Source organism: Purpureocillium lilacinum (genome assembly GCF_023168085.1).
Source record: "Purpureocillium lilacinum CBS 284.36 DNA, scaffold_2, whole genome shotgun sequence".
NCBI lineage: Eukaryota > Fungi > Ascomycota > Sordariomycetes > Hypocreales > Ophiocordycipitaceae > Purpureocillium > Purpureocillium lilacinum.
In genome coordinates, this window is record NW_027072112.1 from 5280290 (window position 1) to 5305149 (window position 24860).

Below are 24860 nucleotides of genomic sequence, written 5' to 3' on the forward strand. Positions count from 1 at the left end.
AGGGGAGGATGCCAGGCGAGCAAACGAACGAGGAGCGCACGCCAGGGATGCGGATGTGGATGTGGATGCGGATGAGGATGTCAAGGTGGATGGATGGGCGCAACGTTGGAGGCGCCCGCAACGGGAAGGGTTGGCAGTCAAGCACTCGAGGCAGGCCAAGCCCTTCCAGGTTCCCAGGCGGGCATGGACGGCATGGATGCCGTGCAGGCGACTTGTAAAGTATCGACATGCCCGAGCTGCAGTGGACTTCCACGCTGGCATCGAGCCCTGGAAGCCCCCTCTGCCAATCAACCCCCCCGGTGCCCGTTGCACGTTGTACCGTACCCGTGGGCTTGCCGTGTCGTTGCATCATTCTCGGCGAGCCGAAGCTGGCGCCTTCTGATGTCCGTCGTTCGTTCGTACTTCGTACATAATACGTCCTCGTTTGGCCTCCCCTCCTCCTTCCGTCCCAGACAGGCAAGGGCTGCTGCATGCTTTCTACGCTACGGCGTGTAGTATGTACTATAACTTGGGGAAGGGCCTTGCCGAGGGGTGCCTTCCAACAGGAGGGGAAGCAATGCTTGCTTCCTCGTCGAGCTCTACGAGATTCGTCGTGTCTGCGGCGACGGTTCCATGTCGAAAGCACGGCACGCCACGGTAGCACCCGACGACGCAAACACACGAAAAGCCTCGCGAAACGGCACGCAAGCCAAACGCGCTGGGCGCTGCTAGCCGAGGCGCCCAACCGGCGCCAGGTGTCACCAGTGGCTCCAGCGCCTGCCCGCGCAACCTGAGCTACCGTTTTCAAGCTTTCGGCGGCGAACATAAACTCCACCGCGGCGCTGTCGTCGGCTGCCCTGGATGCCTGTCCTGCGACTCCTGCCCGCCATCTATCTGCCTGCCCGCTCCTCGCCAGTGACGACGATACGAGCACCTCAGTGGATTCTCCCTCCACGCAAGGGAGGGGGGGCGCGCCCCTCCTTTCATGAGTCGGCAATCTTGACAGGCCCCGGGAACCCAAAAATTGCCCCCTCTCGGATCAGAGAAACGTTAATCACCACGTGAAATGCGTTTCGACGGCCGAAAAGCCTCAGCGTCATGAAAGCGGTCAAGGCCGTCCATCCCAGATGCAAGTGCGGGGGGTGCGGAAGGATGGCATGGGAGGGCGACCCAGACACACTCCTCAACAAGTCTCGACGACTTTTTCAAAAAAAGAATCAGAACCCGGTGCAGGGAAGGAAGGGGTCGCGCGGTGCAGTGCAGTGCAGTGCAGCTCAGGGACCACCTCAGGCTAAGCTCGTGCCTTGGTAGGCGGCCAATTAGGGGTGCGCTCACTGGACGGCGCGACCTGGGAAGCTCCCTCAGGTACCTCGAGCTGTACCCGTGGACCACCAGCTGCGAGTGCCCACGAAATGCTCCGCCGTCATGGTGGGCCGTGGGGCGCCTTCAGTGGGCAGCCCTCCCCGGTGGGTTCTCCGGCCCACTTGATCTTCACGTTCACTCCTGTCGAGGCGACGCTGCGAACCCGCATTGTCACTGCTGAGGTGCGCCCGCGCCCCAGCCGACGGGGGGCGCGCGAGGGTGGCCCGTCATGGCGGCCACCTCCAGCTCACCTCACCCCGTGCTAGCGCGTCGGCTACAGTTCAGTGCGTGGTGGTTGGCCGCCAGCTCGGCGGCGCGGGTTGGCCCCTCGGGGCCGCCCACTGAAAAGGGGCTGCAGGAGATCTGGCCCCCAGAAAGGAAGCCCAGATTGTCCCTCCAGCGCGCTGTCCCGGCCGTGCGCGCGAATCCCGCCCGCCGCCATTGGCGCCCGCGCCGGCTCGCTGGCTCCCCTTCGCCTTCCATCGTCGCACGGGGGTTCTCCCCCCTCCTTCGCCGTCGTACGTCCAGCGACCGCCTGCCACGACGCTTCGTCATGCCTCCACTGACGCGCGCCTGCGGCATCTCATAACCTTGGAGGGCATCATGCATCATCGGCCGCGGCAAGCGGCGTAATTCTCGGCCAGAAGCCGTCTTCTGCCAATACATTCCCATGCATGCGTGCGTGCAAACCTCCTGCAAGATGCGAGGTATCACTTGTGTCGTTGTGATGTGGGGGGGCGGCCTCGCTTCAACTGTGTTGCTCGGCCAGGTACTGTAACCGCTGCTGGTCTGTCGGTATTTCGGACTTTGCAGTCGATCTGTACATCCGCGCGCGCCCGCTACCAACGGGCGTTTACCAGCAAATTCTTGCCATGCACAGACGGGCGACTGCTCTGCTCATCTTTCCACTATTTGCCCAATAACTGCTTTACTGCGACTGGACTTTCCAGGCCCAATTGTTACGAACCTCTTCATGCGATGTCTCCATGTCGAGGCTTGAAACAAGCCACCCTGGAGCGGGCGAGGTTCCGCCAATTGTTGGCAGCCCACGTGGGTCGCCGGCACAGCCACGCCCGCCACAGCTCTCGCCACACTCGTCCCCACCTGACGTCCACCTGCGGAGCACCACCCGCAGCTGCCTGCCCGTCCGCGCCGTCAGGGTGACACCACCACTCGACTCGACGACAACCACAGCGTGCACTTGACGCATCGCCATCACCATCACCATCGCGTGCCATATCTACTCGGCATCTGTATTCGCGGCACCTAGACAGCCGGTTGCTTTCCTTGTCGGAGAAACAGACCTCCAGCCCTCGCCATGGCGTCCAACGCAAAGTACCAGCCCGCGGCGCAGCACGACCCGGACGAGCACGACTACACGCACGCGCCGCCGTCGTATTCCGCCACCGCGACCGAAGGCGGCCCTTCGTCCGCTGCGGCCCGCGATGAGACCCAGGGCCTGTTTGGCCCGCCGCGCAGCAGCGAGGACAACATCCCCGACGACTTCAAGGTATGTCTCTGAGACGACGGATGCGGGGGAGCGTCATGGACCTCTGGAGCTGTGGCGACCGCTCGAACAGCCCAACATGCTAACATGATATCCATCAGTTTGGCGGCTCCGTGGCCGAAGCAACCGTCGACATCCGCAACCAGTTCGTCCGCAAGGTCTACACCATTCTCACCGTCCAGCTGTTCGCCACCGCCGGCGTCAGCGCCCTCACCTTTTTCAGCGAGTCCTACAAGACATGGATCCAGAGCCACCCAGGTGTCGTCTGGATCTCGGTACGCTTCCCCGGCTCGCCCTCCGAATAACCAGGCAGTTTCCTAACGAGTAATAGCTCATCGGCGCCCTGGTCTTCCTGGGTCTGACGTACTGGAAGCGCAAGTCGTACCCGACAAACTTGCTCTTCCTGTCGCTCTTTACCCTCACTGAGGCTTATTCGATTTCCGTCGTCGTCTCCTTCTACAAGACGTCCATCGTGCTCAACGCCGTGGTACTGACCGCCGGCCTCTTCGTCTTCCTCACCCTGTTCGCCTGCCAGACCAAGTACGACTTCACCTCGTGGATGCCCTACCTCTTCGGCGCGCTGTGGGGCCTCATCCTCTTCGGATTCATGGCCATGTTCTTCCCCTACAGCTCGACCGGCGAGCTCATCTACGGCGGCCTGGCTGCCCTCATCTTCAGCGCTTACATCCTCGTCGACACGCAACTCATCATGCGCAAGCACCACGTGGAAGAGGAGATTGCCGCCGCCATTAGCCTGTACCTCGACATCATCAACCTGTTCCTCGCCATCCTGCGCATCCTCAACAGCCAGTCCAACAACTGATTGGACCCAACAAACCCGTCGAGGAAGCCGGAACAGGATTGATTGCGGATTCGAAGGAGAAACCGAGGGAAAGTGGGCTGATGGGTGTCAGAGCTGCAGCTTAGGACCCGAGTCGTGGCTTGCTACTGCGTTTTTTCGGCTCATTGTTGTTTTGAAGAGCGCGTAGGCGCAAACTGGGTTAGGAGTTCATCACATTGGTTCTGCTCGCCGTTTCCTACGCTCGTCTCGCTCATATCTCCCCGAGTACCATGCCTTTACGCCAAGCGAGATCCTTAATATCGTTGCACTCACTCTTGCCTGCGCACGCCACGTCCCCGTTCCACGAATCGTTGAAGGTATTCGATATTTGCATTAGAAGTCCACTAAAAGGCTAGGAAATGGAGAAATAAGCGGGATGCCGCAGGTACAGGCCAGGCAACAAACAGACGCGGCTCCAATCAATATACCCGCAACGGGGTCGAGGGCCATGGGAGCTGCCCTTGCGACGGCTCGCTGCAACCATGCACACTCGCTCATCGCGTGGATCTGCCGCAAGCCCCTTCCGTGTCCCGTTGCACCACTTTCGTCCGGTACGTGCCAGCGCACGTCCCGCACGAAGCCAGTGCTCGGTATTCCGTCAAGAAGCCTCGAGAAGCAGGCCGCCCCTGCTCCTGGGCCTCGCCTTTCCCGACAACTCGCCTCGATGTCTACCGTCGTCTCATTCATGGGCAGCTTTTCTGGCTGTGTAAAATGGCAGTGTGGAAGGGTTAAAAACAGACTCGATTCGATTTTGCTGCAGCCAGGGGAATACTCTCCGACCCTCCCCTCCTTCGTTCAGGGAGGCGGAACAGAACCAACGCCGAGAGCAATAAAGTAGACCAACATCGCACTTCGTTTATCAGGATACCGCTCGAAGACCCCGTATTCTGCGTGAGATGATCTATTCCGGGTGTGGGTGCTCGCCGTTGGCGGCCTCGGCAGGCGCGGGCGTGGCCTGCGATGCTTCGCGCTGCATGCGGGCCTCGATCTCGCGCAGCTGCGACTCGCGGGCCAACAGCTCCTGTCGCTTCTCGTTGATCTCGCGCTGGACCTTGAGTTCGATCTCGCGCAGCTTCTCCTCCTCTCGTCGGAGCTGCTCCTCCTTGAGGCGAACGGACTGGGAGGCAAGATCCTCGGGGTTCATCGAGCTGTCGGCGCTGGTATTGCGTTAGAAGGAAGTCATTTGCAGGACGTGTCAAGGGGACATGACATACTTTCCAGAGGCGCCGTCGACGCTCTTGGACAGCTTCTCGGTACGGTAGTTCTCGTACAGGAAGTCGTGCGTGATCTCCTTCAGGTCAGCCAAGTGGCTGTGGAGGAGAGCGGATCGGATAGCCAGGAAGTCGGAGTGGCGCGGGTTGTCGACCTCGACGACACCCCAAGGATACTGGCGAGCGCGAGCCTTGCGGCCGCCAATCTCGACAATGTCCTCCGAGCCGACGATGGCGAAAGGCATGAGACCTCTCAGCTCAGCGTTCTCCTCAACGGTATCCTCGTCGTCCTCCTCAATGTCGTACGGGAAGTTGTAGACGGGGATCCTGTAGTGCTCAATGTCCTCCATGACCAGCTTCTTCGACTCGGCGAGCTCAGCAGGGGTGAGGGAGTCGGCGCGTCCGATGACGGGAATGACGTTGACGCGGGGAGCGAGGCGCTTCATGAGCTCGATGTCAAGCTCTCGCAGTCTGCACAAGCAACCGTCAATACCAATGTCAAGCGCAGACCGCAATTCGTCTCTGAAGCTTACCCGTGACCGGTGGGAGTGATGAAGTAGAGCATGGCATGGACTCGGTTGTCCCTGAAGCGAGGGTTACGCTTGATGCGAGACTCCTCGGCCAAGATGTCATCGTATTGCCTCTCCAGGTATCCGACAATCTCCGCAAAGCTGCCGAGAGTCAGCAATGTTACTCGTCTCTGATGCCCTGGCGTTGTGTGCTATGAATGACGTACCTGGCTTCGTTGTCGATCTGGTCGCCGAATCCAGGGGTGTCGACGATGGTCAACGAGATGCGGGTGCCCTCCTCGTCAAGCTCGAGTTCTGAGCCAGGCAACGTCAGCAGGAGACACTCACGGGGACGCACAATGGGAGCATCACGTACCAACCGTGACCGGCTTGATCTTGACACCGTCTTCAACATGAGCATCGGAGGCATCATCCGCATCCTTATGCTGGAGGACGTCCTTGCCGCAGAGCGTGTTGACAAAGGTGGTTCGGCCTACATCATTGTATTAGCACTGTATTCTAGCGGGCGGTTCCACGGACTGGCAGAGGTCCGGGAATGTGCATCAGTGGCGGCGGTCGGGGCGAAGGCTCGAGGTTTCGGCACGGGAGATCGGCGAGAGTCGGGACGTACCAGTTCCAGAGGCACCGCAAACCATGAGGCAGAACTGAATGCCCTTCTTGACGTTCTTCTTGCGGCGGATCATTTTCTGGGGGAAAAGGAGTTAGCTTGGGGTCGATTGGCGCCAAGGAGGGGTTGGCAGCAAGTCGAGCCGAGCTCCTGGATGCGGAAACGAGATGGGAAAGATCAATTCGAGGGACACAGCAGCAGGAGCAGCTAGATGCAGAGAGAGAGAGAGAGGAGCGGATAGCACGTACGGCGGGGGACGACATCTTGACGGTGGCGCTCGAGGCGGAGTGTGGAATGTGTGCCGAGGGGAATGAGCTGCAGCGAAGCCGGGTGCGGGTTGTGAACGAGAGGCGGTAAGAGATGGATGGAGCAGGACGCGGGCGGCAGGCGTGCAGGTATTGCGCGTGCGATCACGAAGCGGCTCGTCCCCGTGAGATGTTGAGAAAGGAGGACGAAGGATCGTGATGGGCGACAGTGAGGTTGTGGTTGCTGCTCTCGCGGGCAGGAAACTGGCAAGGCAGGAAGGGGTGGAGAGAGAAAGGGGAAAGGTAAAGGTGGAATGTCTGGCAGGCTAATTTCACGCCCGGACCACCCATGGCGCCTGCCCTGGGGCCTGGTGCTGGACCGGACGGGAGGTGGGCTCTTCAGGTTGTGCGAGGCGAGGCGGGTAGCGGTACCTGCGGGCGGGTGGATTGGCCGGCTGCAGACAAGTACAGGATACTGCTCCTCCGAGCTCGTTCATGTTGGGCACCACAGCAGCACGATGAACGAGCTCTTGTGCAGACAACCCTGACCCTCCATGAAAGATGGCTCCGTTCGATCTCGTGGCTGGCGAACCTTACTCAGTCAGTGCCCTGGTATCTTGCCCTTCCGCGCAGGACCCGACGTCGCTTAAGATGCGGGCAGGGCCTGAATACGACCATTCTCCAGTGTGCGCGCCAGAGCTCGAGGAGCACTGGTCCCTCCGCGGGAAGCACAGAGCCAAGGTAAGGTACCTGGGGGCGCTCGTCCGGTCAGGGACTCAGGGGCCAGCCGTTGCACCCTGTGCCCGCCCAGTGAGGTGGTGAGCCCCGAGACCCTCCACAAGATAGCCTCAGGCGAGAAGCCCCTCACTCTGGGGGTCCTCGAGGTCCCCAGCCAGCCAGCCACTGATGAGCTTGGTGCCCCTGACTTGGGCCGTCCAATCCGTTGCCGGCCTCGAGTTATTAGCGCGTTCCCCAGAACGTGTGCGTGCGCCTGTGCGCGCTGCCGCTGCCGCTGCCGCATCCACTCACCTGGCGAGTAGGTTGTTGGTGTCGCCGCCTCCATAGGTGACCGCCCCAGTCCCAGCGACAGCCCCTGTACTGCGATCCCGTCGTCTGCCTTCGGGGCGATCACTGGCAATCCCGACTCTGTGGAATACATCACGTATCACGTGTCGCTTGCGGCTGCTTGCATGCATCGCCTGCCCAGGCCACCCTTGTTGGCAGTTTCGTTGGAGATGCGTTGCCTCTAACTCTGCTGCCGACGAGCTCTGGGATGCGCAAAGGAGCGAAAAAGCAACTGGCGCAATCTCCGTGGGTGCACAGAGTCATCTCGAGACTCAAGGCGGAATAAAATCAAAAGAAACGAAGCAGTGGCCAGGATCACTGCATTGCACAACCTGTCCGCGACCAAGAGAGCCCTAACGATGATTTCCATTTGCACAACGATGTCATGGACTTTGAACTACTAGTACGGAAGCACCATGATGGCGACACGCACCCGATGGTTATGGCGTGCCTCGGCTTGCCGAATACAAAGACGACTTCTATCCATCATCGATGCCGGTGCCTGGCCACTTTGATGGAATGGAAGCTCTGGCAGTGGATAACTCCCCCAGCGTGGGGTCTGTTTAGCGCCTGCAGGGCAGGTGAGGTGGACGGGCCAAGCCATCAGTCACTGGCTCGGGGCGAGCATGGCAGCCACCTCACGGGACGACTCGGCGGCGCCCTCCAGGCTGGTGTGTCGGCATGACCAAAGCCGGAAACATCACATCACCATCTAGCCCTCGGTCAACTGTCCGCCGCCGACACCAACCGTGAGCGAGCCGCTTGCACGGGACACGTCGCATCTCATCGCGCTTCTCACTCTGCAGCTCCCAAGCAAGACAGCCAGACGCATCCCTCCAACCATCGTGTGAGCGTGGCGACGACGCCATCGGAGGCCCCGTCACTTCACATCAACCTGCCGCCGTGGCGAGCGGCAGCCTCCTAGCGCCGCTGTCCTGACGACGATGACCAGCCCAGCAGCGCCGTAGCCTTGGGCTTCTTATTCCGCATCTACCTCATCACTACTTCCTCGGGGCCTCAGTCGCAGCCTCTCCGGTTCAGCATCGTCACACGAACCTGTCGCATTCCGCGACTGCCCCGCCACCATGAATGTCCGCCCGCCCATAGAGACATCCAACCCGACGGCAGTCCTCTCCGTCTCCTTCAACAATGACTCTAGCTGCTTCGCCGCCGGCCTCGAGTCTGGAATCTGCAGTTCGTGCTCCGTGTGATGCTATTCATGCCCGCCCTCGCTGACGCCCTCACTTCCTACAGTCTTTCACACAAAATCATGCCTGCTTAAGGCATCCAGAGGTATGACGCCACTTGAGATGCGCTTTCGGCGCACTTTGCGCCCAAGCTTGCTGAAACCCATGTAGATTTCAATGCCGGCATTGGCCTCGTTGAGATGATGGGCATGGCCAACTATCTCGCCCTCGTAGGAGGCGGCAAGTCTCCCAAGTTCGCCATGAACAAGGTTGGCTCCCTTGCGGCTCGACAAGTTTACCCTCCGCTCATTTCTTTGCAGGCCATCATCTGGGATGACATGAAAGGCAAGGTTGCTCTTGAAATCACCGCCCTCAGCTCCGTCCGTGGGGTGCAGCTCGGCCGCGAGCGCATCGTCGTCGTGCTCCAAAACAGCGTCCGCATCTACTCCTTCGCCAAGCCGCCCACCCTGTTGCACGTCTATGAGACGGCCGACAACTACCGGGGACTATGCTGTCTCTCCGACAAAAAGGTCGCGTTTCCAGGCCGCACCATCGGCCAGATCCAGCTCGTCGACCTTGCCACCGGCAACGTCAGCATCATCCCCGCGCACTCCTCCGCCCTCAAGGCCATCCAGCTGAGCCCCGACGGCGAGCTTCTCGCCAGCGCCAGCGAGACGGGCACGCTCATTCGTGTGTACTCGACCGGTAACTGCGCGAGAGTAGCCGAATTGCGGCGCGGCATCGACCCTGCCACCATCTTCTCCCTAGCCTTCTCGCCGTCTGGTAGTATGCTAGCCTGCACCTCGGACAAATCTACCCTCCACATCTTCGACGTGCCGAACCCGCGGCGACTGTCTGTGCATAGGAGCCAGCAACTTGGGGGCGAGGCCGACGCGGGGAAATGGGGCATCTTGGGCAGAATACCCCTGATGCCGCGTGTCTTCTCCGACGTGTACTCTTTTACCTCGGCTCCGTTTGAGGCGGGCGACGAGTCCATGATTGGAGGCATCCCCTTCTCGGAAGGAACTGTTCTAGGCACGACCCGCCCGCCCAAGGGTGTCATCGGCTGGGTGGCGGAGGACAGCCTCGTCATCGTCGGTGCAGGACAGGATGCGCGGTGGGAGAAGTTTGTGCTCGTCGACGGCGAGGATGGAAAGCGACATTGTGTCCGCGAAGGCTGGAAGCGATACCTGGGGAACACATGATGGATATGATGGTGGAACGAGCGACATACATCAGCTACAACATATTACAGTATTATACCTAGGGCGTTTGGAGCTGGCTCGGCAAAGAATGGTTTGGTGGTTGTATTCTCGCGTTAGGTCATGAGTATGGTATTACATGGACAGCGGTTAGAGCTAATCTTCGCGCCGCCGCGGTGACCGGCTCCTGCTTCGCCGTCTGGGTCTCCTTTCGTGGATATCATCGTCCCGCCGCTTCCCACGACTGGGCCCATCTGAGCCTTGCCTGTCACGCCATCTTCTGTCCCTTTCCGCATCTCGACTGTTGTCCCTATGCCGGTCCCGCCTTTGCTCCGAGGCAGCTTCCTCATCACTCTTATGTCGCCGTCGCTCTCTTGGCCGGGAGTCGCCGCGGTGTCTGTCCCGAGCCGAGTCTCCGTTTCTATGCCGCCGGTCTCGGCTGTCCGCTGACTCGTCTCTCCGTGACCGCCTGTGGCCATGTTCACCATCATCATCGGTCCTATGTCTGTGCGATCGATGATGCCGATGTTTGTGCTTTCGGTCCTTCTTGTCTGCCAGCTTCTTCGCCTCCTCGACCTCTTTCTTCTTCTCCTCGATGAGGTAACCCTTCATAGGGTCGTCGTCGTCGTGATCCCGCATAAGTATCGCCAGCTCTCGTTCTTCGGGTAGCATGGGCCGTTGCGCTTCTTCTTCACTGCTCTCGTCCTCGGACACAGCTTTGCCTTCCCGGCGCATCATATCCTCCCAGCCAACCTTGAACTCGTCGGGGTCTTCGTCATCTCGAGGCTTGTAACGCGCGTGGTCGACGCTTATCATCCGGCCGCCAATCTCTGCGCCGCCGAGGTTGTCCACGGCCAGGTCGGTGCTTCGTTGGTTCTCATACTTGAGCCACCCGAAGCCCTTGGATTTGCCGGTTTCGTTGTCGCGGGCGAGCTTCAGAAATACTGGCTCGCCGAATTGGGAGAAGATGGTAATGACGTCGCCTTCGGAGAGTTCGTAAGGGAGTCCGCCAAAGTACACAAAGGCCGTGTCACGGTAGTCGGCGTGCCAGGATGCATCGGGGGAGCTGCGAGGCTGCAGTCAGCGGGATGCTATTGATGTTGCGACGGAGAAGTGCACTTCGAACTCACATTCCATGCTCTGTTTCCTTCTTGTTGAGCGCCTGGATAGCGCGGATTTTGTTCATGGCGACGTCGTTGTGACCTGGCGAAAGGCTGCGGTCGAAGTCGGGGCGAGGCTGAGAGCGATGATCTGCCTGCCAGTGTTTCAGCGCCTTTGGCACTGCATCATCAGCACCTTGGGGCTTGCAGGTGCCGCGGCGGCGGGTCAATTGCCGGACCGATAGCAGCAAACAGGCCAGCGGCGTTGGTTTCAAGCCAGCTCCAGCTGCCCGCCCGCTTCCCACCCACGTTTGGTCCGCTACACCTCCACTGGCGCCCCCGAAGTTAGTGCCTCCCAGCAGCCACTGGACCAGCGACACCCCTGGCGTGTTAGATGAAGGACTGGCATTTTGGTGGAATGTCTGCTCCGTCTCGAGTTGCGTATCTTGTGATGTCCTTGCCCTCGGTCCATGCAACTGCCACCTGCAACTGAAGCCTCGGGCTGATCAGAGACCAACTTTTGTCAACGCCCGCGAGCAAGATGCTCCTACGTCATCCGTAGCTGCACTGAAACCACCAACGGCGAGCCCCTGACGACCGCGACGCGACTTGAGCTCCCCTCGCACGCGTCCGAACCCGACATCCACCACTTGCTCGTTTGACCGCGCCCGCGACATCCAGAGCCCCGAAGACGACAGCGCGCACGCAGAGCGGAGAGGGTTCCCCGCGATGTCGGGCAGAAACGAGCGGGTGTCGACGTACACGAGCGGGTCGGGGGAGACGGACGGTCGCAATGGCGAGCCGAAGCGGAACCTGTGGACGTCCATGCTAGAGTCGGTCGCGAGCGGGAAGAAGCTGCCAGAGAAGAACCTGCTGGTCCTCGGTAGGCCATGAACCGCGTCGGCATATCGCACGCCCCGCGACCTGGAGGCTGACGGAACAACAGGCGGTACCCCCGAATCGCAGAGAGAGTTTCTCGAGTCGCTCGCAAGCAGCGAGAGCAGGCGGCACAACGACAGGCAAAAGTCGCCTCCGATTGCCAACAACTTTGCGCTGGGCTACACATACTACGATGTCCTCGACGCCGACCAGGATGGTACGCGACTGACCCGCGAGTGCTTGACTGGCGAGCGCACCTAGCTGACAGCCAACGGCAGATACCTTGGCCCGCGTCTCCCTCTACCTCCTTTCCCAGCCGTCGACCGAATTCGCGCCCCTCATCTCCCCTCTCCTCACGCCCGAGACGGTGCAGCACACCGCGCTCGTCATACTGCTCGACTGGTCACAGCCGCACATGTGGTTGCGCCAAGTATGGAACTGGATCCAGGTGCTGGAGGAGGTCATGGGCCAGGTCAGCTCCCCGGCCCGCAACGAAATGGAAGCCATCATGTCTTCCTGGAAGGAAAGGGGCCGCGGCGGAGCGACAATAAACCTCGACGGAACACCTTCTGCGACGGGCTCGGCGGGTGACGGCGATGGCCTCTTGCCTCTCGGACCCGGCGAGTGGGCTGAGCCATTGGGTCTTCCCCTCTGCGTTGTCTGCCAGAACGTAAGCGTTCACTCGAGAATACGAGCGGTAAACTCTCGGTGCTGACATCGTCCAGGCTCAAAAGATGGAGTTTCTGGAAAAGAACCAGGGTTGGAAGGAGCCCGACTTTGACACCGTGCTGCAGTATCTTCGAACAGTACTGTTGCGGCGTGAGTTACCTTCGATTCTGAACGCGTCACGTTGCCGCAAGCTGACTTGGTCTAGACGGAGCGTCTCTCATCTACACATCTCAAAACACGCCCTCACAACTGCCAGTCCTCATCCACTCGACCCTCGGCATCACGTCTCTGCTGAAACGACAGCCGCTCAAACACAACGTCATCGACCGCGACAAGATCGTCGTGGCCCCCAACTGGGACTCTTGGGGCAAGATTCGTATCTTAGGCGGCACGTTCGACGCCGAGCTCGTGTCGAGAGGCTGGGAAGAGGACATCAAGCTGCCCCCGGGCTCCAAGGCGCCCACCATGGAAGACGACCAGCCCTCCTCACCCAACGGCGGCAACAGCGCCCGCGGCCCCAGTGCAATCGCCCAGTACGAGTACTGGTGCCGCGACCCCAACAGCGGTGGTCTCGCCGTGGTGGAGAGCGCCATGAGCGACGGCTCAGCGGTGGGAGTGATGAGCGACGACCCGCAAGAGTTCCTCGAGAGGCAGCTCAAGATCCTCGAAGCCTTCAAGGCCAAGGCGCCCGAGACGACGAGCGAGGGGACCCTCTCTTCCTCGACCCGGCGCCTCAACTTTGGGGACGAGAAGAGCGTCAAGGACCACATCGGCCCTGTGCAGTTCAACATGGGCGGCATCCAGGTCGATGCCGACGACATGCTGCAACGCCTCAAGGTACGCCCCCTCTCTTTCTCTGGGGCAAATGCTACAACATGCTAACCATGAATGACAGGACCGCAACGCACACGTTGCTTCGCCAGAGCCCGATGAGCTTGACGAGGATGGCCCCACAACCAACATGGCCAAGGACTTCGACAACGAGCAGCTGCAGAACTTCTTCAGTGGACTTATGAACAGAACGGCTGGTGCGGCGGACAGTCCGCGGTCTTGACGGCGCCTGCGATGGCGCCCAAGCTCCGGCCGGGCAGCAGTACAGAGTAGCAGCTTGGCGGATGGCGACCCCTGTACCTAGAATAGATACCCCGAAGGAATACAGAGGCCTCGGTTCTGCCCATGCACACGGTGTTATGCTACAGCGAGATTGGTCTTAAATATTTGCACTTGAGGTACAGCAAACGGGTGACTCCCGTACAAAAAACAAATGCACATTGCTGGTACGATGTTCTGGGCAGAAGGGTGCCCTGGCCAGAACGTGACATGTACGAAGTAGTCTCGACGCTTTATCCGCTCCCACAAACGCCACCAAAATTAGTCTAGGCCTTCTCCCTCGTGGCCTTGTATTTAATGTCTGGCAGCGGGCTGCCCTCTGGAGCGCCCAGCCTTGCCGTTGCGACACCCGCCAACAGTCCCGGGAACAGCCACGGATGCTGCAGAATCTCCGCCTCAAAGGCGTTGACAGTACCCCGAGCCAGCGCAGAGTAGCGCTCGTCATCGAGAAGTGATCCCAAGCGGAAGAGATTCGACGCGGCAATGGCGTTGGTCGAGGGCAAGGAGGTGTCCATGCCATCTTTAAGGCGGAGGATGCTGTGCGGCGACGAGCTCGTTGTGGAGAAGAAGGCGCCGGCTGGGTCATGGAAGAGGTTGACTTGGGTTTCTATGGGTGACAGTCAGTATTCGGGGTCAATCTTTGGTCTCAAGGGACTCCTTTACTTTGTAGCGTATCGGCAAATTCAATGAGACTTTCGTCGCCAGTGGCATCAAATAGGTCAAGCAGACCAAGGATGAGGTACGCGTAGTCGTCGGCGAAGCCCTCCGTGTCGCGTCCCCCCTTCCATATCCTGTAGAGGATCTTGGAGGTGCCGTCCCAAAGGTTCGTGCGGATGAAGCTAGCGGCCGCTCTCGCAGAATTGAGACATTTGTCTGCCAGCTCCGCGTTCGGACCCTTTAGGGCGGTCGCTGCTCTGGCCAGCCCGGAGATTGCCAACCCGTTCCAGCCTGTCACGACCTTTCCATCGAGCTCCGGTCGTACCCGCTCGCGCTCGCGCCTCGACTTGAGTTCCTTCTTCGCCGCTTGGATGTATTGCTCCACGGATTCGACTGGGATGTTGAACTGCTGAGCAAGTTCCTCGGGCCTCTTCACAATTCTCAGGATGTTGTTGTTGATGAAGTCGTCGTTAGGGTCATGGTCCTCGTCCACATTTCCATCTTCCTGGACATCCCAGTAGGCGGCTGCCACCGGGCTGATGTTCTTATCGGCGGCGTCTAGTACCGACTCAAACTCTCGTCTTGTCCAAAGATAATAGGCGCCCTCTCTCTTCTCTCTGTCGCCTCTCCGGTAGTGAGAATCAGCAGCTTCACTTGTGGCAAAGCCGCCGTCCGGCAAAGCGATAGGGGGCGACGTGAGGTACTCGACCAGTTCGGTCACTATATCGTAAAATTCGCTGTTCGTCTGGCCTCCAGCAGCCACCCAAGCGTCGAGATACAGCCTCAGCAGCAAGGCATTGTCAACAACGAGCTTCTCAAAGTTCGGAATGCTCCAGTCCGGCGTGACGGAGCATCGGGCGAATCCTGTCCGCCCGACATGGTCGTGCAAGGCGCCGTCGCGTATTTTGCGCAGGGTATCCACGGCCAGTTGCGTGGCATGCTTGCACTCAGCCTCGCCGACGACGTCCTGCACGGCGCTGGGAAACGTGCCGAGCTGCAGCAGGAAAGCCAGCTTGGGGGGCGTCAGAAACTTGGGCGCAAGACCGAAACCTCCATAGACGGGATCAAACGTCCCTGCGATGTGAGTATAGGCCTCCTCCAACTGGTCGAGGTCGAGTTCGCTGGATACAGGGGCATCCTTCTCACGTGGAGCTGGAGCCTGCGACGGTGTCGGCGTAGACCATCCAGGGGGAGCTAGAGGCTGCTGTGTTGTGATGCCTCTGGTGCCGAGCGTGCCTTCAGCTGCGAATTCTCGAAGCTGCGCCACGACCTCAGTCGCCTCCTTCCTGCAACGGGATTCTTGGTCGCGCCAAATGTCCCGGACCTTCTTGAGGATGGTCAGGAAATCGGGAGACTCGTCTTCGTGCTCGGCAGTCGAACGTCGTGATGTTCCAGGCCCAGGCCAGTACGTGCCGCCAAACACTGGCTCTAGCAACGGCGTAACGAACACGTTCAGTGGCCATCCTCCGACGTTGCTGACGGCTTGGACGTAGTTCATGTAAATCGTGTCGATGTCTGGGCGCTGCTCACGGTCGACAATGACGGGAATAAAGGCTTCGTTGAGTACGGCGGCGCAGTCGGGGTTTGCGAAGGACTCAATGGCCATAAGGCGACAAACTGTCATGACAATTAGCTTCTACCTTGAAATGGGGGTAGCCGCAGTCGGCGACATACAGTGGCAGGCATTGTAGCCGACGTGAATGAAGATGAGCTTGTTCTCCCTCTTTGCCCGCTCAATTGTCTCAGTATCCAAGAGCTGCCACTTGACCAGACCAGATCCCGCGCTCTGAATGAACGGGCTCTTGCTGGAGCCTGCTCTGTTCTGCAAAGCCGACTGCTGGCTCGGCAGACCTCCTCCCACACCTCCCTCCACGGGGATCGGTCCTCGGGCGACCGCCGACGCTGTGAGTTCGGACACGCCCATCTCGGATCAACTGACTGCCTAGGACGAGCGATTTGGAGCACTCGTCTAGAACGTGGTTCTGCGGCAAGATAAGGCCTAGAGACGGTAGTCAAACGTGATTGCAGCTCACTAGATGACCGGGATTGGGATCTCCGAGGTCACGATGCTGTGTATTGCAATGTTGAAAAACCAGAAATCCTCTCCGCGAAACCCGGGGCGGAAGGAGAGGCGGCTTGATCGCAAACGGCGGAGGCAGGCTGGGCTTGTCAGATGTGGGTTAGTGACGGAAAGTCTGGGGCGTCGGCACCTGTTCTGGAGGTTTAATGTTGCGCCAACCCCGCCATGCGCCGCGGGGCAGTGGCTGGCATTTTTGATTAGGTAATTGAAGGTGGCGCGATTCTGGAATGAATGCGACTTACCCTGGAGCTGGGAGCTCGATCGAGCCGCGTCTGCGCAGCGCTGCGACGGGTCAGGGCACAAAGTATGAGGTTAGCTTCTTGGTTTGCATCAAAGTGTGCTATGAGATGGATACGGTATAGAGTTGTCGCTTGCTTCGTTGCATTATACAAGCGAGTGGGATCAGATCCTATGACCAGTGCTTCCCGATGTCGTGCTCGGCGGTCGCTTGTCCGTGCACGCTGCGCTAATGCAGGGCGCCCTATCGATATGCCGCCCACTCGGGTCCCTGCCTGGCCATGAGCCACTGATGCTAGGCCACGACCTGTGGTGAGCTCCAACGGCCCGCTGATAAGCTGGCTAAGCTCGACTTCCAGCAGCCACCTTCGAACCTCGCTCCTACATCCTCCGTTGTCACGCATCAGTTGGCACGCTTTGGCGAGCCCGCGGAGAGCCAAGACATGGCCGATCCCGTATATACCGTCCTAGTACGGGTGCCCATCCCACGGGGAGACTTTGTTGACCCGCCGCCGGTATGTCCATGCGCCGCCGAGCTTGGCAGGGCCCCATGATGATCCACGAAGCTTGCTGACGTGCCTTTGCAGGTGCACTGGGATTCCGCCAAAGACGACGCTCTGTGGAAGATTCTGTCGGGAGCTGGACAGGATGACATAGACTGTGAGTTCACTGACCCCCGCGCACTACTCAACTGCTGACTCGACCAGGGAACCAAGTGTACGTTCGAACGACAACATAACCGAGTTTAACTAACACCGCGCAGATCGGAGCGGTTCGGTGTACCGGTCGATTTTCTCCTACAGCAAGTCGCCTATCTCACCGAGCGCCATGCGTCACAAGTTCGTGCGCAAGTTAGGAAGGCCACCGCCGCAGCTAAAGGCTCGTCCGCGCCATCACCGGTACCCGGGTCCGAGAACCAACGAACAGCTTCTGCTCTGTCCATGCGTCGCGACTCGCCCATGCCCCGTAACGATGGCAGCAGCGCCTCGGCGACGCCACTCGCTGGCTCCGGCAGACCTGTCATCTCCCGCAACACATCTGCTAATACCAACACCGCTGTGCTGAGGGACGCGAGCGGCTCGTCCCCCCGGCCGCCGAACCTCAGTCGCGCAACGGAGCAGGCAGGGGCTCGGAAGCGCCTTTCATCCCTGCCCATCGGGTCGTCATCAGCTGCCAAGTCACCTGAGCCCTCGACGACGTCCCGAGCCGACCAAGACGGGGCCATGTCCCCGGGCCCTGCTGAGTCCAACTCAACAACATCCTCCGACGAGGACGAGTCGAGTCCAGCGCAGTCCCGCATCATCCGTCGACCGCCCCGGTTTCAGCAGCAAGACGCGACAGAAGCGTACCAAGACGAAGACGAAGACGGCTCCGAGCCGGCCTTCCAGCCATACCAAGCTCAGTCGGGCCAAGCATCTGCACAGGACCTGACGTCGACGCTCAAAGGAGATGGCCATCCAGCTCCCAAGCGTCGACCCAAGGCTGTCGGTCGGGACGCCACACAGCAGTCACAGACGTCTGACTCCTCGGTGGGCTCTGCGCATATACAACGCCCCGGTAAGACTCGGGAGCCAAAAGGCGCAGGCCCGCTGTCTCCTCGTCGAACGGCGGAGCTCGCCGGCCGCAGCCCAGGCGGCAAAGCAAAAGCCAGTTCGCGTGAAGGCAGTGATGGGACTCCTAGCATGGGAAGCAGCTTCAGTGACTTGGATGGTAACGCTCCAAACCCCGCTTATGCCTTTGACACTCACTAACATGCCGTGGCATAGATGCCTCTGTCACCCAGTCGGCACTGGAGGACGCGATTGCCAGTCAAATGAATCGCGGTGCTATCAGCAGTCGCTTTAGCATCAGCGGCGCGTTTCGCAGCCGGTACAATCCGGGTTCCAACCAGTGATGGGCCTTTCGGTGAACTGTACTGTTCTGGCGCCAGCACGCGATCTCATGTTGCCTGTTCTTAGGCAGTGTACGAATTATGAGGGGCATTTGGGCGGCGTTACTATAACAAAGCGAATTCTCTTGAGGGTGCAAACCAGTACGGACGATGCAGTATGGGCTGGACACTAGAAGTCGGCCCCTCATACAGAATCTTAACCCCAAGGTTATTCGGAGTCCTTTGATACAGACAGCAGCGCTTAATGTTTTTCTTGTTTGCCTTCTACTTGCCCTCAACTTGTCCTGTGAATTTTCATCGAGTGATTCCAGCTTGCCTCTCTGGCATAGCAAACAAGAGTGACCAGGGCGACCGACGACTTCGTTTGCACCTGTTCGCACCTGTTCGCACCTTCCTTGAGGCCGCACTTCCTGCTGCGCATCACCTCGAACTCTCCTTTTCTCCCCGTTCTTCCTCCTCAGCTCCTCGCAAGCCAACCGTAACACCCACGGGCTTTTGCGCACGCAAGGAAAACCTCGTGGACAGGCAACATCCCATCATGTTTCGCCGTCAGTGGTCTGGCCTCCCGAAGGACGCCTCATTCTATCCCGACCTCAAGGCCCTTGGGTGCGGTTCATATCCCGCACATTCCAATTTCGCACGCGCTTACGAGTCTTCAGATATTTCATCAATGGGGATGACGAGATCCGATCAATCGAAGACCCCGACTACTACTTCAAGTTCTTCATCGACCGCAACCCGCGCGTTTGCGCCCGCCAGCGCTTTGACTTCAATCGTACGTGCTCATCATCAAGTTCCTACGAGGCGACCTAGAGACTGATTTGGGTATACACAGAGGCCATGGAGGACGAGATTCATTCCCGGCTCGAGAAACAAGGTCTTCAAAAAGTCCTGCTGCCTCTGGGTGCCACGCTTACCGACCGCCACGTGCCGATTTTCGCGACTCCAGACCTGAAGAGCAAATCTCGCATCGTCGTCATCTTCGGAGAGCCGTCCCAGGACCTAGGGGTCATTGCAGGACGAATCGCCAACGGCCCTGGTGGTATCGACCAAGGCAGCATGGTTTCCGTTGTTCGGAAACTGCAGGCCCAGGATTCGTCGACCACCGACCCCTCCTCTCCGGGCATCGTGATCGCCAACCCTGGCCAGCTATACTGGTGGCCTGAGGGAAAGCGAACCCTTACGGTCACGGCTAGTGATGCGATTCCGCTACCTAGCCTTGTGCATGCACTACGGCCGTGTGCACATGGCTGAGCTGAACAACATCCCCGGAAACGAGAGCCGAGCCAACCATATCCGCTACGTCTGGGACGTAGTCTTGCAGACGATGTCAAACGACGATGCTAAGATCAGCATAATTGCCATCGGCGAGACGTGCGAGACTGTCACAGGATATCTGAACGATGCCAAGAACTGGAATCGCTGGGCCGGCAGGGTCAGCTCTATGCTTCTGCTCGGCCACGTTTATCCCAGTGACAATCTCACGAACGAGTCCTTCAAAGAGTTCCTCGCCAAGGTGAGCAGCTGGCCGATAAGAGAGAAGAGAGAGTGCAACTGAGCTAACAGCGCGACATAGAGAACCCGAGCCTACATCGTTTCGAACGAGCCTCTCGATACGGGACTCGCCACTCCGGATGGCAACCCAGACGAATGCATTCCCAATCTCGGCTGTCCTTGCTACTCGTCCTCGGAGCCATGCTACTCGGAACTGATCCTCATCCGCGCGCTGCCGTCGATTCTCGATTACATGGAGCTCGTTGCGAAGACGCCGAGCTTTGAGAACCCCCCGGTGGACGTGATTGTGCGCCCGCAGGAAGAAGAGGTCGAGGTGGAGGATGAATGGGGCAAGATCCCGGACGAGGAGAAGCCGTCGATTTCGGTGGTGGACCAAGAGCAGATGCTCCAACAAGTGAAAGAGCTTGAGCTGGAGGAGAAGCGCGGAGGGGACTCTGCACATGTTTCGGACTGAGCCAAGAACCCCGACGACTATCGTCGCCTATCGTGGCTATGCCCCAGGCACGCAAACTAGCTAGAACGTGGAGTTGAGGTGACAGATACGTCATAAATGATTCATTTTGCCAGTATTTGACTGTAGGCGCCCAGCCATCATAATGTACAGGATATCCTTACAATGTCAACGTCATATGATAGCCCCCCATCATAATCATGCTTTGATGAAAGTCCAAATGCTTGCCGAGGGCGGCGCCACATCCTCCAGGAGCTCTTTTGTTCTCCTCTTACGCTCCTGCACAACCGCCTCCTCGGCGGCCCACCGGCCTTCAGCATCCTGCGACCCGCTCCAGAACGAGAACACATTGGAGGATACACCGCCGCTCTTCTTAGCCTCCTCCGCCCGTGCTAGCCGGGCCACCATAGTGGACCAATTGTCCAAGCCCGTCGCAAGACACTCTCGGCAGGTCTGCCTGGAGTCCTTGTTGCTCCTGTCCGTGCTGCTGCCCAGCGCGCGCAATTGCTCCTCTGACAAGTCGACACCGTCACGAGTCCAAGCCAGGCCATCGTCGCGCGAACCTGTCGCGTACAGAATCTCGCCGATATACAGGTTTAGCGAGGCCTCTTGGCAGCGCTCATAAGGGCTTCGCCAGGGGGGTTGGGTGCCGTCCGGTGGCGGAGGCGGATAGTCGGGCGGCGAGATGAAGCTGACGACTTGCTGGAAGATGGATTGTCGTGGAGGCTTGGGCGGCGTGGATCGGGGCGGGCTGTCGGAGAGGGATCGTCGGGCTTTAAGCAAGGATACATAGATCGGAAGAGCGGAGGAGAGGTCGCCCTGGCGAGCCTTATGGGTGGCGATTGCGGTGAGGGCGTCGAGAATGTTGAGGGATGGCGGATCAGCGCGGTCTTTGACCACAAATGTTTTAGGGTTATATGGTAACTTCGCGGGTTCGATGCCTTGAGTGGCTTCTGCCAGAGCCAGATTATAGAGCGCCTCAGGGCCATCACCGCGACCCTTGAACTCCATGAAGCTCGCGTACTCTAGGGCAGCATCCATCTTTTGTCGCGCCGACAGGCCCTTGGTCGCCAAGATCTTCATGTAGAAGTTATCGGCAGACGGGTAGGCGATTTCGCAATCTTCCTCGCGGGGCGCGTGCGGGTTGCCGGGGGCGATCGGTTTCGGGCGCGGGTTTGAGGGTCCGATGACGAATTCGGGAGGGGAAACGACGTTGCGGGTGCGGTCGCGTAGCCAACCGTCGACGTGCTCGGCAGCCTTGGCGGCAAGCATGATGGCCTCAAAGTACCCCCTCCTCCAGTCTTCTGACTTGGCCGAGATGTCGCAGCTGTTGAACTCGGCGGGCACCTCGAGCGACGGGTCTTCTGTGTCCGACAGTTTGGAGACATCTTTGCCGTCCAGCTTTGGGTCCTCTAGCCGTGTGACCACTCCCCTCGCCAACTCAAGCGCCCTCGCCCAGTTGACCTCGCCGCTTTTGGGGTCTCGGAAGCCGTTGGCATCTCGCAAGAACTTCCGCGTCAAATAGCCCCAGTCGTGTGGCGTAGGGAAGTCTCGCTCCACAGACTCCTCGTTGACCGCGAAGAGAATCGTCAGCACAGCCGCGGCGACACCCCAAAGGGTGATGGTGTATCGCGCAACGAGCTTGGCCTCGTGCTTCAGCCACCGCCTACGCTCGGATGTGAAGGATCGGACGGGCGCGGAGCTGGTTCTCGGGACGAGGAGAAAGGGGAGGCTAGGGCGGGCCTTGGTGGAGGTGAACTTCGATTGGCTGGCGAATGATCGGGTGGTGAAGAAGAGCTGGGGATGCGTCGGGGCTGCATCAACGAGCCGTTGGCGCCGTACGACGAGTCGGGCGCGCATGGCGGTTGGTGTCCAACGGAGCCGTAGCTCCGAATGAATCTCAATCAATTTCCGATGGAGCTGTTCGCGGCAGGTCGATGTGGCGAAGGAGGTCAATGGCTTGGATCTAGGGTCGCAAATCGTGATGTCGATGAGGTGTGGTGGTGAAGATGCAGAAAAGGCAGGGTCCAGCAATGACTAATCAGCGCACGCCTCCAACGACGTCAGTCGCCAATTTTCCAACATCAACGCTGCGACAAGCTCTCACCACCAAACTCAGCAATTGGAGCCTACATTCACGGGGCCACCCCCATCTACCGTTGCGAGGATGTCGTCACTCATTTCCGACGCGTTTGCGAACCCCCGCTTCCAATTGCTTGCCACGGCAGTGCTCTCTGGTGCTACGATCGCATCACTCATCCTCGGCTATCAGGCTCTGGAGCGCGAGGAGAGATTGACGGAGCTCAAGAAGTCGATCCCGTCACTGGTGGAAGACGATCATGAGATTCAAAAGGTAATGGCTAGGCGCGGCTCTCAAAAAACGATGCCGGTGCAGATGCTAATGCCTCTTGCAGCTCAACAGCTTCGGGGGCTCCATCGACAGGGAGGACGCGCGAAACCAGGCATTGGCGCGGCGCGCACAGGCTGGCGACTTTGATGAGGAGCTCATATTGGAGCAGCTGGCGAGAAATCGCGTGTTCCTGAAGCCCGAGGGTCTGCAGAAGCTGAGAGAGTCTTTCGTCATCGTGGTTGGGTGCGGCGGTGTCGGCTCTCACTGCGTGGCATCTCTCGCGCGGTCAGGAGTATCCAAGATAAGACTCATCGACTTTGACCAGGTTACGCTGAGCTCCCTGAACCGCCATGCCGTTGCGACGCTTGCGGATGTTGGCATCCCCAAGGTGCAATGTCTTCAGCGGAGGCTGATTGCCATCGCCCCATGGGTCAAGTTTGACCTGCAGCAAGAAAAATTCGACGGCAACGTCGCGGCAAGGATGCTTGGCCCTTGGGAGGAGGATGGGCGCGCCCCGGATTACATCGTGGACGCCATCGACAATATCGAGACTAAAGTGGAGCTGCTCAAGTTCTGCTACGATCACAAACTGCCAGTCATCAGCGCCATGGGGGCTGGGTGCAAGAGCGACCCCACCAGGATAATAGTTGGCGACATCGGATCCAGCCGAGACGACGGGCTTTCCAGGGCGACGAGGAGCAGACTCAAGCTCTTGGGCATCACATCTGGCATCCCGGTCGTCTACTCGACCGAGCAGGCCGGGGAGGGCAAGGCCGAGCTACTTCCGCTGGCCGAAGAAGAGTTCGCCAAAGGCACTGTCGGCGACCTCGGAGTCATGCCCAACTTCCGCGTCCGAATCCTACCCGTGCTTGGCACAATGCCTGCCATCTTCGGCTTGACAGCTGCCAACCACGTCATCCTGAGCATCACTGGCTACCCAATCGACTACGTTCCCGCCAAGGGTCGCGCCAAGATGTACGAGTCGATCCTGAACTACATCCAGGGGTCCGAGGAGAGGATGGCCCGGGCGCAGGAGCCTGGGATAGTGGGCCTGAAGACGCCGCTGACTCTGGGCGACATTGCATTCCTGTCTGAGGAACTGTACCATGCACGGAGCATCGTGAGCGGCATCCCGACGAAACTCGCTCTTGTCCGCTGGCGCAAGCCCGAGGGGCTCAGCTTCAACGTTATCGGGGAAGGAAAAGATGTCCAGAAATGGTCCACCGTTCGCCTTCGCGACCTGGTTTGCATGACGAAAGAAGAGGCAGCCAGACACGAGAAGGAGATCTTCAAGGCGGGCAAAGCGCACGGGGAGGTATACGATCAGGAAACGGTGGACCGTGTCGAGTCGAAGCTCGCCGAGGCAGCCAAGTATGAGGCCTTTAGGTGAGCCCACATTGCCGTTGGACGATGTCAGTGCTGCCTGGGCACTTGCGCCTCGGGAACACGCCCCCATCCGTCGATGACCAACGACTTGACGCAGCGAGCCGCTCGGACTGCGGCTGCCTCGGATGCGGGACCCCATGATGAAATCTCGTCGACGTTGCCCCTTCCAAGCGTCGCCAGACAAATGACGCAACACAGAGGCGCCCCGGATGGCATAGCTGCATGCAAACGAAGTCGCGCTTGCAGACTTGGCTGTAGCGATACATCAATACTGGGAAAGCCCCCATCAAGGTGCAGGAGAGGGCTGCGAGACTTGCTGCCCGACGAGGCTGCGTCGCGACGCATGCTTGTACGATATTGCCTCCCACGCTGCGGAGGCTTGGAGCTGAAGACATGACGAGGCGACCGATGTAGTTAGTCTGCTCGCTTCGGTGGCAGAGACGGGATGAAAGCCACCATCGTGGAGGGTTGGTGCCACGGGACGCCGTGCTCGTGAGACGTATCTGTCTGCACGTGTTTAGAAATGGAAACGACGAACGTCACGCCGGCAGCGGCAAGGCGTTAGGCGGCGTACTGTATGATTGAGGTTTGCACCGCTTGGCTGGATTCTTTGCTGAGCCGTGGCATGCGAGGTCGGGACGTGACTCAAAGTGGTGCCGACAGCTGGTTCACCGCCTCGTGCACGAGGTGCATAAGACAGCGACGCCAAAAAGGCTCCGCTCGTTTGGACAACACGGCGTACATACTACCCTGGTCCTCCCGGCCCCACGATCGTGTTGTCGTCGAGAGCGTTGCCTGC

The 24860-nt window shown here is 59.5% G+C and overlaps 10 protein-coding genes across 10 annotated transcripts; 6 read left to right on the forward strand and 4 right to left on the reverse strand.

Annotated features, from left to right (window-relative positions):
• Positions 1 to 2659: 2659 nt before the first annotated feature.
• On the forward strand, positions 2660 to 3671 carry PLICBS_003363 (uncharacterized protein; the record flags this gene model as incomplete). Its single annotated transcript, XM_018323106.2, has 3 exons — positions 2660 to 2851; positions 2950 to 3123; positions 3180 to 3671. 3 exons carry the CDS (start codon positions 2660 to 2662, stop codon positions 3669 to 3671), a joined length of 858 nt encoding a protein of 285 aa, XP_018178336.1.
• A 919-nt stretch (positions 3672 to 4590) lies between these two features.
• PLICBS_003364 (uncharacterized protein) lies at positions 4591 to 6300 on the reverse strand (the record flags this gene model as incomplete). Its single annotated transcript, XM_018323107.1, has 7 exons — positions 4591 to 4846; positions 4904 to 5371; positions 5434 to 5571; positions 5637 to 5724; positions 5786 to 5902; positions 6041 to 6116; positions 6286 to 6300. 7 exons carry the CDS (start codon positions 6298 to 6300, stop codon positions 4591 to 4593), a joined length of 1158 nt encoding a protein of 385 aa, XP_018178337.1.
• A 2132-nt stretch (positions 6301 to 8432) lies between these two features.
• Positions 8433 to 9739, forward strand: PLICBS_003365 (phosphatidylinositol 3,5-bisphosphate-binding protein; the record flags this gene model as incomplete). Its single annotated transcript, XM_065600208.1, has 3 exons — positions 8433 to 8541; positions 8602 to 8640; positions 8706 to 9739. 3 exons carry the CDS (start codon positions 8433 to 8435, stop codon positions 9737 to 9739), a joined length of 1182 nt encoding a protein of 393 aa, XP_065456280.1.
• A 153-nt stretch (positions 9740 to 9892) lies between these two features.
• PLICBS_003366 (uncharacterized protein) lies at positions 9893 to 10922 on the reverse strand (the record flags this gene model as incomplete). Its single annotated transcript, XM_065600209.1, has 2 exons — positions 9893 to 10802; positions 10867 to 10922. The coding sequence occupies 2 exons, from the start codon at positions 10920 to 10922 to the stop codon at positions 9893 to 9895; spliced, it is 966 nt and encodes a 321-aa protein (XP_065456281.1).
• A 643-nt stretch (positions 10923 to 11565) lies between these two features.
• Positions 11566 to 13438, forward strand: PLICBS_003367 (uncharacterized protein; the record flags this gene model as incomplete). The annotated part of the gene is made up of 6 exons (XM_018323110.2): positions 11566 to 11719; positions 11783 to 11932; positions 11994 to 12385; positions 12441 to 12534; positions 12590 to 13221; positions 13280 to 13438. The coding sequence occupies 6 exons, from the start codon at positions 11566 to 11568 to the stop codon at positions 13436 to 13438; spliced, it is 1581 nt and encodes a 526-aa protein (XP_018178340.2).
• Positions 13439 to 13760: 322 nt separating this feature from the next.
• On the reverse strand, positions 13761 to 16075 carry PLICBS_003368 (uncharacterized protein; the record flags this gene model as incomplete). Its single annotated transcript, XM_018323111.2, has 3 exons — positions 13761 to 14101; positions 14158 to 15768; positions 15826 to 16075. The coding sequence occupies 3 exons, from the start codon at positions 16073 to 16075 to the stop codon at positions 13761 to 13763; spliced, it is 2202 nt and encodes a 733-aa protein (XP_018178341.2).
• An 836-nt stretch (positions 16076 to 16911) lies between these two features.
• Positions 16912 to 18362, forward strand: PLICBS_003369 (uncharacterized protein; the record flags this gene model as incomplete). Its single annotated transcript, XM_065600210.1, has 5 exons — positions 16912 to 16983; positions 17056 to 17128; positions 17176 to 17185; positions 17232 to 18025; positions 18235 to 18362. The coding sequence occupies 5 exons, from the start codon at positions 16912 to 16914 to the stop codon at positions 18360 to 18362; spliced, it is 1077 nt and encodes a 358-aa protein (XP_065456282.1).
• A 535-nt stretch (positions 18363 to 18897) lies between these two features.
• On the forward strand, positions 18898 to 20328 carry PLICBS_003370 (uncharacterized protein; the record flags this gene model as incomplete). The annotated part of the gene is made up of 5 exons (XM_065600211.1): positions 18898 to 18965; positions 19019 to 19134; positions 19195 to 19554; positions 19577 to 19875; positions 19936 to 20328. The coding sequence occupies 5 exons, from the start codon at positions 18898 to 18900 to the stop codon at positions 20326 to 20328; spliced, it is 1236 nt and encodes a 411-aa protein (XP_065456283.1).
• A 195-nt stretch (positions 20329 to 20523) lies between these two features.
• On the reverse strand, positions 20524 to 22185 carry PLICBS_003371 (uncharacterized protein; the record flags this gene model as incomplete). The annotated part of the gene is made up of 1 exon (XM_018323113.2): positions 20524 to 22185. One exon carries the CDS (start codon positions 22183 to 22185, stop codon positions 20524 to 20526), a length of 1662 nt encoding a protein of 553 aa, XP_018178343.2.
• A 307-nt stretch (positions 22186 to 22492) lies between these two features.
• PLICBS_003372 (uncharacterized protein) lies at positions 22493 to 24065 on the forward strand (the record flags this gene model as incomplete). The annotated part of the gene is made up of 2 exons (XM_018323114.2): positions 22493 to 22678; positions 22740 to 24065. The coding sequence occupies 2 exons, from the start codon at positions 22493 to 22495 to the stop codon at positions 24063 to 24065; spliced, it is 1512 nt and encodes a 503-aa protein (XP_018178344.2).
• Between the last annotated feature and the right edge of the window lie 795 nt (positions 24066 to 24860).